This window comes from Taeniopygia guttata, chromosome 36 (genome assembly GCF_048771995.1).
Source record: "Taeniopygia guttata chromosome 36, bTaeGut7.mat, whole genome shotgun sequence".
Taxonomy (NCBI): Eukaryota; Metazoa; Chordata; class Aves; order Passeriformes; family Estrildidae; genus Taeniopygia; species Taeniopygia guttata.
In genome coordinates this window covers 3955997-3972117 of record NC_133061.1, presented here as the reverse complement: position 1 = coordinate 3972117, position 16121 = coordinate 3955997, and the positions used below count along the sequence as shown (strand labels likewise).

Below are 16121 nucleotides of genomic sequence, written 5' to 3'. Positions count from 1 at the left end.
CAGTATTTCAAAAGCTGATGAGAAGAAACCCCCAAGGGGCCAAAGGCAGCCAGACCTGTCCGTCCTGGCAGCTTTCACTTGGGAGCAATCCTTCGATGTACTGAGTTTTGGAGGTGGAATCCCAGGTTTAGCCATGGGTGCCTGGACAGGAAGAAGAGTTCTTTTCATTAGGAAGGAAAGCACAGAGCCCCAGTGTTTCAGAGGAACATGAGTGCCAGACCTCAGGAAGCCAAGGCCAGCCAGACTTGTGATTCCTGGCATCATTTTTCTGGGAGCTATCTTTGTATATAGGGAATTTGGGAGGGAGATCCCAAATTTTGGCCATGGGTGCCTGGTCGAGATGGATGCTTTTTAAGCAAGAAAAGCACACGGACTCTGCCTTAGCACTCTCTCTTGTTCCCCCTTTTCGTCCCAGCTAGCTCTGTGAGGCGGGGGGGAGCGCTGGCAACTTCCGTGTTTTCCGGCGAACCCTCGCGGGTGTCTGCCGGTGCTGCGTGGGTCTGGGAGCTTAGGCGAGTCCCGAGGTGAATAAAAGGAGAGAGACCTTTTCCCCCGCGGGCAATATCTCGGTTTATTATGGCTTGGTTGGGGAAGAAAAAACCGACAAGCTGCTGCGTGCTAAGTTCGAGTTTGTCCGTGCCGCCTGGCCGATTCGGGGGCGGGGCGGCGCGCTCCGAAGCTGGCCGCGATCCAAGAGAGGCGGCGTGCGGAGCCGCGGCGCTGCGGCCGGCACGTGCGGGAGCCGTGGCGACCGCGGCAGTGGCGACAGCAGCGGTTCGGCTGAGGCAGCGATCGCAGGGCAGTCCGAGGCGGCCGCGATCGCCTGGGGCAGCGGCGGCGGTTGCGACAGGGGCCGGGCGAGAGAGAGAGCCGCGGCGGCACGCAGGGATCCGGCGGGAGAAGAGGCGGCGGGCCGGGCAGCAGCAGCGAACAGGGGCCAGGCGGGAGAAAAAGCACCGGGGCGTCCCCAACCCGTTCTATAAGTACTGGAGAGGGGAAACCCGGGGCGGCCAATGAGATAACGCCACGGGGGGACTGGGACAGTGGGGTGCAGGGGTCCAATGGGAGATGGACAGATGGAAGGGTGCCAGGTCATCTCTCGACCCCGCCGCATGGCTGACAGATGGTCTGAGGGACGTAAACATAATGACTCGGCACTTCCTCGGGAAGGCAGACCGCGGGGGGAAATGGGAGAACCCGGGAGGTCGTTACAGATCGCGAGGGGATACATGGAATGACCTTACACATAATAGAACATATAATAACACAATTCCACAACTCCCTCTTCTGTTTTTCAAAAGAAAAGAACGGAAAATAACCTAAATGGGAGGTTTTACAGTCCTTTTCCCCATCGTTGAACCCAATGTCTGCTCGGTTCTTCTCTGGCTGTCTGTGTTGAGCAGATGTCAGCTCGGATGGGGCGGTGAAGACTGCGTGGTCGATGTGCACGGTGGAATTGATGACCTTTAAACCTTTAAACATTACTAAAACTCATAATAAGAACAATGAATGTTAACAGCAACATAAGTCAGCATTCTGGGGAGGGGAGGTTTAAATCAAAAGGGAAAGGTGAGTCCAGGGAACTAGATGGTGAAAGGGAAGGCTCTGAAAGAGAAGGTGCTGAATCAAAAAGGAAGGGGGGAGACTTTCTCCGTCTGCGGAGGGCTGCATGCTTCACCTGAGGATCCTTTTTCTTATCAGTCTGGTGTTTGGGGACATATGGCCAGACAAATTTGGACGGGACCCATCTCCGTCCTGAGGGTGTGGACACGCAAGCGTATCCCCATCCCCAGGTGACTAACTCGTGGGGCCCTTCCAGCTGCCAAGTCTCTGAATTTTTGATGAGCACTGGTGGTTTTTCCCTAACCTTGCTCAGCTCGTGGTTGTTAAAGTGCCTGGTGACTGGCGGGTTGAGGTTTTCAAAAGAACAATTTAGGAAATTCAGTGTAAAGGGGGCACGCGCGAGCCGAACTTGGGGGGACTCCACCTTCATAGTTGGTGTTTGCTGTTTCAGCATACGTTTGAGACTCTGATGAGTCCGTTCTACCACTGCTTGACCTGTCGGGGAATATGCGATGCCAGTTTTGTGCTCTATTCCCCATTGCTGCAGGAAGCTGGCAAATCCCTTGGATGTGTACCCAGAGGCATTATCTGTTTTTATCAATTTAGGGACGCCCAGCATAGTGAAGGCCTGTATCAGATGCTTTTCAATGTCTTTGGCTTTCTCCCCTGCATGGGCAGAAGCAAAGACTGCCCCAGAGAAAGTGTCCACGGAGACATGGACGTACTTCATCCTCCCAAAGGAATGGATGTGAGTAACGTCCATCTGCCATACCTCGCAGGACTTCAGACCCCTAGGGTTTGCCCCATAGCTCACCGATGGTAGGGGGAGCGACTTGCAGGACGGGCAGGTGGCCACAATGGCTCTGGCTTGGTCACGGGTGAGGTGGAATTGCCGGACCAGCCCGGGCGCATTCTGGTGGTAAAGCTGGTGGCTGATCTTAGCCTGCTGGAACTTATCTGGGAGCGGTGCTACCTGAGCCGGGGCGGCAGCGAGAGAATCGGCATGCCGATTGCCCTCAGCCAAAAACCCGGGCAAGTTGGTATGTGACCTGATATGCATCACGTAAAAGGGTTGCTCTTGGTGGGAGACTAGCTGAATCAGCTTTGAGAGCAATTTGTGCAGGGCTTCGTTGGACACACCCTGCAGGACAGCATCCTGCACTCTAGACACTATGCCCGCTACATATGCCGAATTGGTTACCAAATTAAAAGGTTCAGAGAATCGCTCAAAGGCCCTGACGACGGCAGCAAACTCAGCTATTTGAGGGGAGCCTTCCACCTCCACAACATCTGTCTCCCACTGCTGTGTCTGGGGGTCTTTCCAAGTTATCACAGACTTGTGAGAACTCCCAGACGCGTCTGTAAAAACTGTCAAGGCTTTGAGTGGCTTTTTGCTCTGAATTCGTTTGATGGACAATGCGAATTGAATTTCTGATTCAAAAATTTTGTGGGCTGGTCTCAAAACTGAAATTTTGCCTGTGTAGCTGTCTAGAGAGAACTGCAGGGATTCATTTTCCTGTAACAGGTGTTCTAGCATGGCCTTGGTGAATTGGCCTGATTCCAATTTGATGGGAATGTGAATGCATTCAAAGTCACATCCAGCTAGCTCTCGGATCTGCGCTCTTGCTTTGCGGATCAGTTCCGCTACTAACTCCTGTGGCCTTGTCATTCTCTTGGACCGATGGTGACTTAGGAAGACCCATTCTATGTTGGAGAGTGGGTCCCTTCGGTCTTGGCCCTCGCCCTTCCTTGGGGTGTCTGTCCATTGAAATATCACACCATGGAGGTGAGGCAGTCTGCCCAATATGATGAATTTAAAGGGCAGGTCCGGATCGTACCGGTGGGCCTGTCTGGCAGACATTGTCTCCTGGACCCTAATCAAAGCTGCCTGGGCCTCTGGGGTGAGTTCCCTGGGAGAACTCGGCTCCTCCCCGCCTTTCAATAAATCAAAAAGAGGGGCTAGGTCTCTGTTTGTAATGCCTAGCCATGGCCTCACCCAGTTCAAAGAACCGCACAGCTGCTATATGTCTGCTAGGGTCCGAATTTTGTTTTTGATGGCCAATTTTTGCGGAGTAATAGTCCGCTTGGTAATTTCCAAGCCCAGGTACTTCCAGGGTGGCATCTTTTGAATCTTATCTTCTCGCAGCTCAAACCCTGCAGCAACCAACGCATCGGTTGTCAGGTTAAGCGCGTGTGTAAGGAGATCGTCATTGGGAGCACAAATCAGGATATCATCCATATAATGCTGGATGATCACGCCCTCGGTGGCTGTATGGACTGGGGTCAGCAATGAAGCTACGTACCGCTGGCAGATGGTGGGTGAGCATTTGAGGCCCTGTGGCAACACTCGCCAATGGTACCGCTCCATTGGGGCTTCTCGGTTGACGGACGGAACCGAGAAGGCAAAACATGGTGTGTCTTCAGGGTGGAGTGGGATATGAAAGAAGCAATTTTTGATGTCAATTACAGCCAATTCCCAATCTTTGGGTAACATTGTGGGGGACGGCATCCCTGGTTGGAGGGGACCCATATTTTCAATCATATTGTTGATGGCACGGAGGTCGTGGAGCAGCCGCCATTTGTCTTTGCCTGGTTTTTTCAGGACAAAGACGGGAGAATTCCAAGGAGATGTTGTTTCTTGGATATGTCCCTTGGCAAGTTGCTCTGCCACGAGCTTTTGGAGCGCTTTTAATCTTTGTTTATTGAGCGGCCACTGCTCTACCCAGATCGGAACATCAGAAAGCCAATTCAACTTTTGGGTAGGACGCTCCTCAGTGACCGCTGCCCGAAAAACCTGGGGGGTAGGAATGGTCAATGTGACCCCCCACTGGGCCATCAGGTCCCTTCCCCACAGGGTCTCTGTGTAATCTAGAACAAACGGACGCAGGTAAGCTGTTTGTCTGTTTGGCCCCTCAAATTTGATGATGTTTTTAGATTGTTTTGCCAATTGTGCCCCTCCAACACCTTTAATGTGTCCAGCCACGTCCTGTAACTCCCAACGCGATGGCCAATCCCGTGAGGGAATGACTGTGACGTCTGCCCCTGTGTCCAAGAGGCCGTTAAGCCACTTGTGCTCACCGCCATTCCACATGTAACACGCAATTTTGGGTCTATCTTTCCCAATTACCTGGGCCTGACACACCTCGTAGATCTTCTCTGCGGTTTTCATCCATAGGTCTTCTGGGTAGATGGGGGCCCCAGATACAGGTATGGCTTGGGCGATGATTTGCCCTTTGGGAAGGTAGACTGGCGGGTGAGCACAGTGCAGCCACAGCACCAGATGTTTAGGGTTTGCAGATGTTAGATTGGGTGCGATAGTGATGTCGAGTGGCGAGTATTTTGTGTCCCCAAGGACAATGTACTTACTGTGGAGTTTTCTCCAGGTCCCTGGGTCTTGTGTGTCCACTGTGACAAAGTGCCAATTGCTGTCCCTGAGCAGTAGGGGTTCGGTTAGGGCCAACCTGTATGGAGAGAAGTTGGACTGGGTGTTAAGGATGGGCCTGGGATGGTCAGGGTCCCGACCAAGCCATGCCTGTGAGATTAAATTCCCGACTCCTCCCACGCAGGCTGGTTCACCAGCTCTTGTTCCCCTATTGTGCAATTCGGTAATGTCATGTTTGGTGTTAGAGTTATTGTCCTCAGTTGGGTATGCTAATGTGTTGTCCCTCCTGCTCCCTGATGTTATGTTTCCCACCAAATTTGTGTCCTCACGCAGGGAGGGACTGCGCTGGGAAATTAGTTTTTTGAATGTCCCCCTTGGGTTGAAGGCACCTTGCCCTTGCTGTTGGTTTTTAAAACGTAAGAAGTCCTCTTTGAGGGGGCAATGGGATGCCCAGTGTCCTTTCTTATTGCAGAGGTTGCAGGGCTTTCCTGGATGGTAACCTTTGGGTGGTGGCCCAGTGAAGCGGCGTGCAGGAGCCGGAGCTGTGGATGGCGTGTGGGCTTCGGCGAAGGAGACTCTCCGTGATGGCGTTTGGGGTGTCCCCTGAGGGTCCTTTGATGGCAGGGTGACCCTTTGAGCGCACACGTCCAGCATGTCTTGGAGTGTTGGCTCTGGGTCGAGGGGCAGGCTCAGCATTGCCTGTCTGCAGGCCTCATTGGCGTTCTGCAGGGCGATCTGCTTCACCATGCCTTGCCTCAATCCCTCCTCTGGAACCTGTGCTTCAGCTGCCCTGTACAACCTGTCTATGAAACTAACGAAAGAGTCCTGTGTCTCCTGCTTGAGAGAAAAACAGTTAACAACAGGACCACTGGGTCTTAACTTAAAAAATGCTTTTTCTGCTGCATTGGCAGTTGCTGCCAATGCCCCCCTTGGAATCTTCTCAGCCTGTGTTGTTGCCACGTCCCACTCCCCCATCCCACACAGATGATCAATGGTTAACATGCCTCCATTGGTGTCAGAGGAGGTCTCAGCTTTTGCCCAAAGCTGGGGTAATGCATCTCGTACCTCCCGCCTCCATGCGGATTCCCATACCAAAAACTCAGCTTGGGTAAGCAAGCACAAAAACAGAGCGCGAATGTCAGCAGGGACGTACTCGTTGGAGGAAAGTGTGACTTTTAACAGCCCCCTAAAGTATTCACTTTCCCGGCCAAACTCCTTTTGGGCTTTGCAAACATCCCTAATCACAGCCTGTGGGATAGGGGCCCACTGTGCCAGGGGTCTGCCCCTCTGCCGCGGCATGTAGGTGACCGGTGCAGCAGAAAAGGCGAGCGGGGGTTGCGGCAGGTCACGGCTTCCCCCCTCCCCCCCCTTCCTCCCGCACCCCCCCCTCCCTCGGGAATCGAGGCGTGGGAACCAGAGGGCGGGTCGTGGGAACGGAGGGCGGAGGCAGGACCAGGGCTAGGGGGTGTGGCTGGTGTTGCCTCACCCCTAGGGGCGGGGTTGGAGGGAGGACTGCTGAATGATTCATTAGGGGAGGTGCCAGAAGGGGGTGGAGGGGAGGAGTGGGTGGAGAAGTCTCGGGAGTGGGAGGGGTTGGCTGTAGGGCGAAGGGGGTCGTTAGGAGACAAAGCACGGAGGGAGGGGGATGGGCATGCCATGCGGTCCCCTCCATCTTGTGCCCTGGGGCAGGGAAGGGGATTATTTTGGGAAAGGTCAGGGAAAGGTTGTGGAGAGGGATCTGGGGTTTTAAAACTCACAACTTTACTACTATGGGGCAGGACTGTACAAAGAGAGCAACTTTGGGGAGGGGAAGGGTGCAGGGCGCTGCCAGCATTGTCCTGTGATGGAACCTGGGGGTTGACAGAGAGGCCAGAATCTGCCTGCGGCTGGTTTTGCTGGGATGCCTGTCTGAGAATCCCCGGGCTAGGGAGAGAGGGATAGGAGAGGGAGTTTGGGGGATTTGGGGGGCTTGGGGGGCAGCATTCGCCCTGGGGTGGCTCTGGCTTCCCTTCGCAGTTATTTTGGACAATATTTCTCAATTGGATTGCCAGATGGATGAAAATTGAGAGGGACTGGTCGTCCCTTTGAGCAATTTCTTTTTCAACTCGGTCCCAGAATTGAATTTGGTACAAATTTGCCTGCGAGATGTCCTGGAAGGACTGCAGAAGCCAGCGGACAAAACGCTTCACATCTGATTTTTTACATCTCTTTCCTACACCAACTAGAATTCCTAGGATTTAAACGTAAATTCTCTCGTGCGACACAGACAATTTTGCACCCATTATGTCGATGTTAAAGTGTGTCGCGAACCTCGCGGCTGGTAAAATAACAAAAGAATAAAAAATACCTCTATGGGAAAGCTAGGTAGCCTGCCCTTACACACTCCCTGCAGCGGGAGACAAAATGTGGGATCTTACCGCCCCCTTGTTGGAGAAAGAGAAACCCACCCCAAAAGGAGCAAGGCGTACCCAGTCCAGGGGACCCCGGTAACTCACCACGGGTCCAGCGACGTCCGAAGGGGAAACGAAAAGTCCAGCTGCGAAGTTTTCACTGTGGGGGGACCGAACTTCAGCGGTGCAAGCCAAAGCTGCCGGTTCCACCCCTCTGGAAGCCCTGGCTCCTTAAAACGGAACCGCAGCTTGCGAGGGTGTTGTAACGTCCACGAGGTAAATCCACCAGCCTCTTGGGGCTCAGCAGTCCTCAGTCCATGGCCTGGAGTTCCCAAGCCCCACGTTGGGCGCCACAACTGCCGTAGTGCTCTCTTTTCCCCCCTTTGTCCCAGCTAGCTCTGTGGCGGAAGGGGAGCGCGGGCAGTCTCCGTCTTTTCCGGCGAGCCCTCGCGGGCGTCGGCTGGTGCTACGTGGGTCTGACAGCAGAGGCGTGTCCCGCGGCGAATAAAGGGAGAGAGACTTTTCTCCCGCAGGCAGAATTCCAGTTTATTGCAGTTTAGCTGGGAAAGCAAAAACCGAAAAGACTGCGGCGTGCCGCGCTGGAGTTTGTTTGTGCCGCCTTGCCGGTCAGGGGCGGGGCAGCGTGCTCCGGAGCTGGCCACGAGCCAGGGGAGGCGGCGCGCGGGGCTGCGGCGCGGTGGCCGACTCACACAGGTGCCGTGGCGGGAGCGGCAGCTGCGGTCGCGGAGTGAAGCAGCCGCAGCGGGGTCGTCCGGAGCGGCGGCGGCGGCAGCAGCAGCACGTGGGGGCCGGCAGAGAGAAAAGCCGCGGCGGGGGAGCGGGGCGGCAGCAGCACGCAGTGGCCGGGCGAGAGAAAAGCCCGGGGCGTCCCTAGCCCGCAGGTTAAGTACTGAACAGGGGAAACCCGGGGCAGCCAATGGGGTAACGCCACGGGGGGTCTGAGGGCAGTGGGGTGCAGGGGTACATCCAATGGGGGATGGACAGGTGGAGGGTCCCAGGGCGTCTGCCGACCCCGCCGCGTGACTGACAGATGGCCTGAGATGTAAACACAATGACTCTGCACTTTCCCGGGAAGTCAAACCGCGGGGACAGATGGGAAAACCCGGGGGGTCGCTACAGAGCGCGGGGGGGGGGGGGGGTACATGGAATGAAATTATACATAATAAAACATATAATAACACAATTCCACACCTGAGGGACACCTGAGGGACACCTGAGTGACACCTGGCACACCTGAGTGACACCTGGCACACCTGGCACACCTGGGCACAGGTACATCACACCTGAGTAACACCTGAGTGACACCTGAGTGACACCTGAGTGACCCCTGGGCACAGGTAATGTTACACCTGGGGACGGATGTCACACCTGGGCACAGGTGATGTCACACCTGGGTGGGTGCAGCGAGACAGAGCCACCTGTGCAGGGACACGGTGATGTCACGTGTATGACATCATAGCACCTGGGGGATGAGACAGCTGGGGAGGGGGGGAACATCACAACATCACAGCTGCTGAGGTGACACACACAGCAGGAGCCCCAAGGAACACCTGGATCCCCCCAAATTACACCTGGGACACCCCCAAAACCACCTGGAAATGCCTCAGGGACACCTGGATCAACCCTGGGACATCTGAACTTCCCTCAAGGACACCTGGATCCCCCCAAAAACCACCTGGGCCTACCCAAAAACCACCTGGACCTACCCAGGATCTCCTGGACCCACCCAGGGACAGCTGGACCCGCCCCCCAAACTCACTGGGACCCCACTGAAACTCACCTGGATCCCCCTCTAAATCCACCTGGGAACCCCAAAATGCACCAGGACTCCCCCAAAACCCACTTGGACCCACCCAGGAACACCTGGGATCCCCCAAACTCATTTGGACCACCCCAAAGCCCACCTGGAGCCTCCCAAAATCACAGGTGGGGTCCTGCTCCCCCACTCCCCTGGGTTTGAATTTTTGGGTTGACTTGTGGCGATTTTTGGTTTCCATTGATAAAAATCTATCTGGGGGCGGGGCCAAGGGTCATTTGGGGTGGGGTTTCAGGAGGGGGCGGGGCCAGAACCGGGAGCTGGGAACTGGGAGGGGCGGGGCCTGAGGGGGCGGGGCAATTGGTGGGCATGCCTAGCAGCAAGGGGCGGGGCCAAAACACAGGGCGGGGTCTAAAGAGGGCGTGGTCAATGACTGGGGGTTCGTCCTGCCGCTCCCACCCCCCCAAAATCCCCCGGACCCTCCCTCACTGCCCCTCCCCCACCCATGGGACACACCCCGAAACCTCCCCAGCCCCTCCCCCCTCGGCCCCCCCGAGCTGTTTTCAACTGGGAACCCCCAAATCTTTGGGAATTCTAACCTGGGACCCCCTAAAGCTCCCCTGCACCCCTCCAAAGTCTCCTCAGGACCCCACAAACCTCACCTGGGACCCCCAAACCTCACCTGGAACCCCCCAAACTCTCACCTGAGACCCCCAAACTTCTCCTAGGACCCCCAGACCTCACCTGGGCAGCTGGGAAACCCCAAATCCTTGAGAATTCTCACCTGGGACCTCCCAAACCTCACCTGGGACTACCCAAATCCTCACCAGGGACCCCCCAAAGCTCACCTAGGACCCCCCCAAAATCTCCTCAGGATCCCCCAAAAGCGGCCAAAGGTGGGGCGGGGCCGGGGCCATGACGTCATCTCTTCCTGTTTCCCCTCTCCGGCCGTGTCCCCAACTGTCCCCGGCCGTGTCCCCTCCCCGGAGTGTCCCCAGCGGCCATGGAGCCCCGCGAGGTGCGACAATCCCGGCGGGGGGACGGGAGGGGACAGGGGAACACAGGGGTGGCAGAGGGGTGGAGAGGACAGGGCAGGACAGTGGGAGACAAGAGGGTGACAAAAGGAACAGAGGTGACAGCAGAGCCCTCCAGGGAGGGGACACACGGGACCACAGGAGGGCACAGGGGCCACTGTAGGATGCCACAAGTGCCACCAGGCCCCTGACACCTCTCCTGTCCCCTCCCCAGCTGTCCCCCCACCAGCTGCTGGAGGCGATGGTGGCCGTGGTGGTGCCAGGACCCCCCAAAAACCGCACCCGCACCCCCTTCAGTGCCCCCGAACCCCCCTCGAGCACTGACCCCCCTCACCGGGCACTGGGACGAGTGGAGACCCCCTCTCGGTTTTCTGGTGGTCGAGATGACCCCGAGATTGTGAAAAGTCTTTTTCTCCCAGCCCGCGCGGGCAGAGAAGGAGTCGAGATGCGGAGCTTTGCTTCTCAGTGCCGTTTATTTTCCCTTTTCTCTAACAGCTTTGTCCGCTCTGCTGAGCTCTGTCTAGCAGGTCGGTCTGTGGCAGTCTCCCTGCCCTCAGGGCGCTGTTTGCCTTCTACACTAAAAACTACCTGGACTGTGTTTACAATAACGTGCCAATATCTATCATTTATGTTGGACAGTGTGTCTTTACCTTCAACCAACAGAAAAGTGTCACCATCACAGCAAGACATGGAGGGCAAAAAGAAGGAGAAGAAGCTCAGGACACACCCAGATCCCTCCACCTTGTCCCATTGAACCCCCTATTTTAAAGTGTTAAAATTCTACTTTTCCACCCTGTGTTAATTCACCTACCACGCTACTCAAACCCTTGTGCCTTGTAATTCCTCATACAAAGTCGGCAATTTTCTCCAGGGGGTAAATCCAAAGCCACCGGTGTTCTTGACACCATGCCAAGGTCTCCGAGGCCCCTGCCAGAGTCTGGAGCCATCCAGGGCAGCCAGAGGGATGTCCTGGATTCTGACACCCCCCAATTACCGAGCAGTGGGAGCCCCCCGGGCACTGCCCCCCCCTCACCAAGCACCGGGATACGGACCGGACCCCCATCGAACTCTGGGAACCCCACAAGCACCGGGACCCCCCAGGCAGCGCCACCCCCGTGCACCGGGACAGGGACCGGGCCCCCCTTGTGCACCGACCCCGCCGAGCACTGGGCCCGGACCCCCTTTGTGCCCCCCATCCATGGCGGAGGTTCCATCCCCTCCGCTTTGACCCCCCCAGAGCCACGGGACCCCCAGGAACAGTGCAGGGACTGTGGGGGACCCCAAAGGCTGGGGGGGCACGGGGGGTTCACCAGCACTAGGGGAGTCCCTTAGGGTTTGGTCCTCTCCCCCCGGTTGTCTCCCAGGACCCCCTGTTATCATCAGCGCCCCCCCCAATTTACTGGGACACCCCCCATTCACTGCTTCCCCCCTTCCCTGATTCCCCCAAAGCGCTGGGACCCCCCGAGCCATGAGCCCCCCGCAGTGTGCCAGGACCCCCCACTCACCTCCCATCCCCCATCCATGGGAACCCACCCAAATCACAGCAGCACAAGGAGAAGAAGCCAACACCTTCCCCACACCCAGCATGGATCACCAGGACCACGGATCAGCAGGGCTCTGCCCAACGGGGGTCACTGGGGATCATCCAGCCCAGATCCTCCCATGGGGGATGGAGCTGGAGCAGCGCACCAAGCTCTTCCCTCACTCTCTTCCCTCCCTCCAAGCTCTTCCCTCACTCTCTTCCCTCACCCCAAGCTCTTCCCTCACTCTCTTCCCTCACTCCAAGCTCTTCTCTCACTTGGGGCACTCACATGGCTTCCCTTACTGGTGCCTCCGTTGGTGTTGGCTCAAGTTTGAGCTGCTAGAGAAGCTCTTCCCACACTCCCCACACTCGTAGGGCCTCTCCCCGGTGTGGATGCGCTGGTGTGTTCTCAGGTGTGAGCTCTGCCCAAAGCTCTTCCCACATTCCAAGCACTCATAGGGCCGTTCCCCAGTGTGGATCACCTGGTGCTTGATCAGGCCAGACATGTCTCTGAAACCCTTCCCACACTCCCCACACTCGTAGGGCCTCTCCCCAGTGTGGATGCGCCGGTGCACGGTGAGGTGGGAGTTGTGCTTGAAGCCCTTCCCGCAGTCGGGGCAGCGGAAGGGCCTCTCCTCTGTGTGACTCCGCTCATGTCTGAGGAGCTCGGAGCTGGTCCGAAACCTCTTCCCACACTCCCCACACTCGTAGGGCCTCTCCCCAGTGTGGATCCTCTGGTGCACAATCAGTTTGGAGCTCCAGCTGAAACCCTTCCCACATTCCAAGCACTTGTGGGGCTTCTCCCTGCCATGAGACTTCTCCACCAGCTCCGAGCTCTGGCTGGATCTCCGCCCGCCTTCCTGGCTCAGGGGGGCTCTTTCCTCCCCGCAGCTCCCTGGGCTGTGTTTGCAGCTCCTCCTCCTGCAGCATCTCCGGGGCTTTTCCTCCTCCTCCATCCAGACACACCCAGGGAATGAAAAATCCTGGTTTGGGGAAAAAACAAGAGGAGAGCACCTTGGACTAGATGTTCCTCCTTGCTCCAGTTCATCTCAGGAAGTCATTGGGAATCTTGTGTCTGTAAGAACCTCCAAAACACCAAGATTTAGCCCAAAATCCCACAAAGTTCAAGATACATATCAAAAAGTCCCCAAACATCACAAGTCAGCAAAAACCTCCTCCAAAACATAAAGATTCAGCTGCCACATAAAACCAAAGCACCAACATTTAGCCCAAGAAAGCTCAGAAACACCAAGATTCACCCCGTGAAAATCCTGGATCCCCCTCCACAGTCACCTGCTGCATGTGGGGGGAGCAACGCTCCTGGGGCTGGGGGGAGGCTGCAGATGCAGGGAGGGGTGGAACCTTCTGCTGCTTCCTCTTTCTGCTCCTTCTCCTCCTCCTGTGTCTCTGCTCTTCCTCATACTCCTCTTCCTCCTGCTATTCCTCCTTCCCCTGCACAATCCCACCCTCTCCTGCCACCTGCATCGTTTGACCATTGTGTTCCTCAAGCCTGCTTCTCCTTCCCTTCTCCTCCTGCCCCCAGGCCCAGCACCCACTGCCGGCTCCCTCTTCCCCCCAGACCCACAGCATCCCAGCCGAGGGGCAGGGATGGAGCTGGGGCAGGTCGGGCTGGGGCAGCGCTGGGCTCTCGGCCGCTCCCGCCCGCACTCGGTCCCCACTGCAGCCGCTCCCGCCAGGACAGCGCGGGGGGGCCCGGCCTTGGCACTGCCCCACTCCCACCTCCCCAAATTCCCCTCGCGGGGGCGATGGGGCCGAGGCGGGGAGTCCAGTTGGGGAAGGCTCAGAGGGCCAGGGAGCTGTACACAAGGGAGTGACAGGAGAAGGAATCGGTTTCAGAAAATGTTATCACTTAATGACACAGACTGCTGCTCAGCCAAGGCCCTGCTCTATTCATGAACTTCCAGAAGAACAACAAAGACTTAACAGAGCCATGAATATCGTTTGCTATAAAAAAGTGGGGAGCATATTAAGTTGGGTATGTAGTAGGTGGATTGGGAAGTCTGTAGCTCTCAAGTACTTCAGCCAATGGGGAAAGCAGAGGGAGATGTGGCCAGGAGAATGAGGATGAAAAGGAGGCTGTGTCCTCCAACAATTGGAGAGATCCCATGGGGAATGTCCCATGGCCTCTCCCATTTTTAGAAATGAAATTAGTTTCACAGGACTCCTCTGTCTGCTTTGTGGACAGAAACCTCTGGTGATGTCAATTTTCCCGCACACCCTGGGGCAGGGAGTGCAGCTGAAGGTGCCTCACCCACTTTGGGTGATCGGCTCCCTTGGCTGGCGGTGGCACCGGGGATTGATTGGGGACCCGGGAGTGACCAGGAGACAGATGAGTGACACATCAGGGGGGTCTGTGAAGAGTCAGCAGGGAGAGAGCACTGAAAATCTCATCAGTGAGTGCCCTGGGATCTTCGGGGAGTGAACATGGGGAAAGCCAGGGAGGGCTCCTGGCCAAAGGGATGATGATCCCAAAATGTCTCTGAAGGGTTCCTTGGGAGAATGCTGAGGTAGTTTGCACATCCCCCAAGAGGTAATTAAGGACATGGACACCCAGGGGGGCAATAAGGGAAGTGGAGAAGGGATTTGGACAACAGGGGATGGATGGTGTTGGTGTGCTGAGAAGAGATTGGGTGAAGAGGAGTGTGCAGCAATATGGTTCAGGCAAGAAGCAGCAGGAGGAATCTATGTGGTAAGAAAAAGAATGATGGAAAAGAGGAGGAAGAGAACAATACAGAGGACTGAGATGTTTTTCAGCAGGGTCTTATCCTGACAATTTGCCAGCTGATACTTTGAATTCCCAGTTCCCAGGAGAGGAAAAGCAGGAGGTCAGGATGTCAGGGGTTTCTCTGTGGCGGGCAGCGGCAGCAGCGGGCGCAGAGGTGCGGGACCGGGAGCAGGGCTGGGGGCCTGTGGGGAGCTGCGGGGCCGGGCCGGGGCTGTGGGGCAGCCGGGGCTCAGCGCCGGGCGCTGCCTGAGCCCACCAGCCCCGGGCAGGGCCGGCAGTGGCCCCCGGCCCCCAGGAGGCTGCGGGACGCCCCGGCCGCTGCCCGGCCCCGGGGAGCTGCCGGCCCTGCCCGCCGGGGGGGCCGCCTTTGGACACTGCGGCAGGACAGGCACCGGCTCTGCCACACGGGCTGTGCAGGGGACCCTGAGCACAAGGAGCAAAACAAAGCAACATCTGGGAAATGCAGAGTGCACATGGATGGATCAGGATTTTCTGTGAAGGATTTGGCTTTGGTCCCTGCAGAAAGGAAAGATTTTGCAGAAAGCTCAGCAGCGCTCAGAGGATGAGCACCCACAGGCAGTGACCGGGGCTGCAGGAGTGGCACAAGAAGGCCCTGCAGCACTTGGGCACAAAGGCACAGCAGCTGAAGGCAAGGAGGGATGAGCAAAAGGCCAAGCTGAAGGCAAAGGCCATGGCAGAGTTCCCACAGCCCCTGAGGGACCAACCCCAGGGCCCAAGGGGGCCCCAGCACCCAGGGGACGGCCTCGGCCACAAGCACCTGGCAGAGGCATTGCCCTCCTGGCCAGGGCAGAGCCCACCCAAACAGCCCCTGGGAAGGAGTCAGGGCTCCAGCTGCAGCCCACAAGGACACTGCAAGCACAGACAGCAGCACCCTCAGGAGGAGCGAGTCCACCCCTGCATGGACATGGATTGTCAGGGCTCTCTGAGCTCTCATCCCACCGGGGACCCACCACACTGCAGCCCTGGAGAACATCCAGGCTGGGTCTGCATCCAGAGGAGGCCTCTCCTGATGGACACAGGGGCCTCTCCATCCACTCTGAATCTTACACCTAAGGGGGGAACATTGTAAAGGAGTGTTTTCATTATTAAGGGAATAACTGGGAAAGCTGAGCTGGTGTCATTTGTTCAATTAGGAGCTGTGGAGGATAGGTTTGAAATAAACCGATTTCTTTTCTTCCTACTGTGATTGTTATTAACTAGGAAGGAAGTTGATGGTGGCATTGTAATATTGTAAAAGGTGATACAGAGGCTATTGCTGCTGTACCTTTGTGTCAAATGTCTGGCAAGGCCTATGCTGAAGGGAACCCAGAGGTGTGGGATGCCCCAGAGGGAAAATTTGATGTGGAGCCTCTCCAAATTACTTGGAAGCAACCAGGACAAGTGGGGGCTAAAAGCAACACCCTGTTCCAGGGGAGGGAAGGAAGGGCTCACAGCCTGGTATGGAGTTCCTGCTAAAGGCAGGGCTTTTGGAGCCAGGGATGTCTCCCTACAGCACTCCTATCCTGCCACTCAGGGAATCTGATGGCTCCAATGAGGAGCAAGAACAAGTGGTAGACAAAGCCTCTGTGAAACGGCTGAATTTCCTGGTTAAAAACATCTTTCAGTATTTGAAAAAAAAAAAAAAAAAGGCAAATGGTGGAGAAAAAGATTAAATATTTGGGACATACTGGGACTGAAGGTTTCTTG

The 16121-nt window shown here is 56.5% G+C and overlaps 1 protein-coding gene across 1 annotated transcript in view; it reads right to left on the bottom strand.

Moving 5' to 3' along the window:
- LOC140681477 (uncharacterized) overlaps positions 1 to 16121 on the bottom strand; it is a 472703-nt gene that overhangs the window by 394791 nt on the left and 61791 nt on the right. Inside the window, 1 exon segment of the mRNA XM_072921312.1 lies at positions 11972 to 12424. Within this exon segment, the coding sequence (XP_072777413.1) occupies positions 11972 to 12424 (453 nt within the window).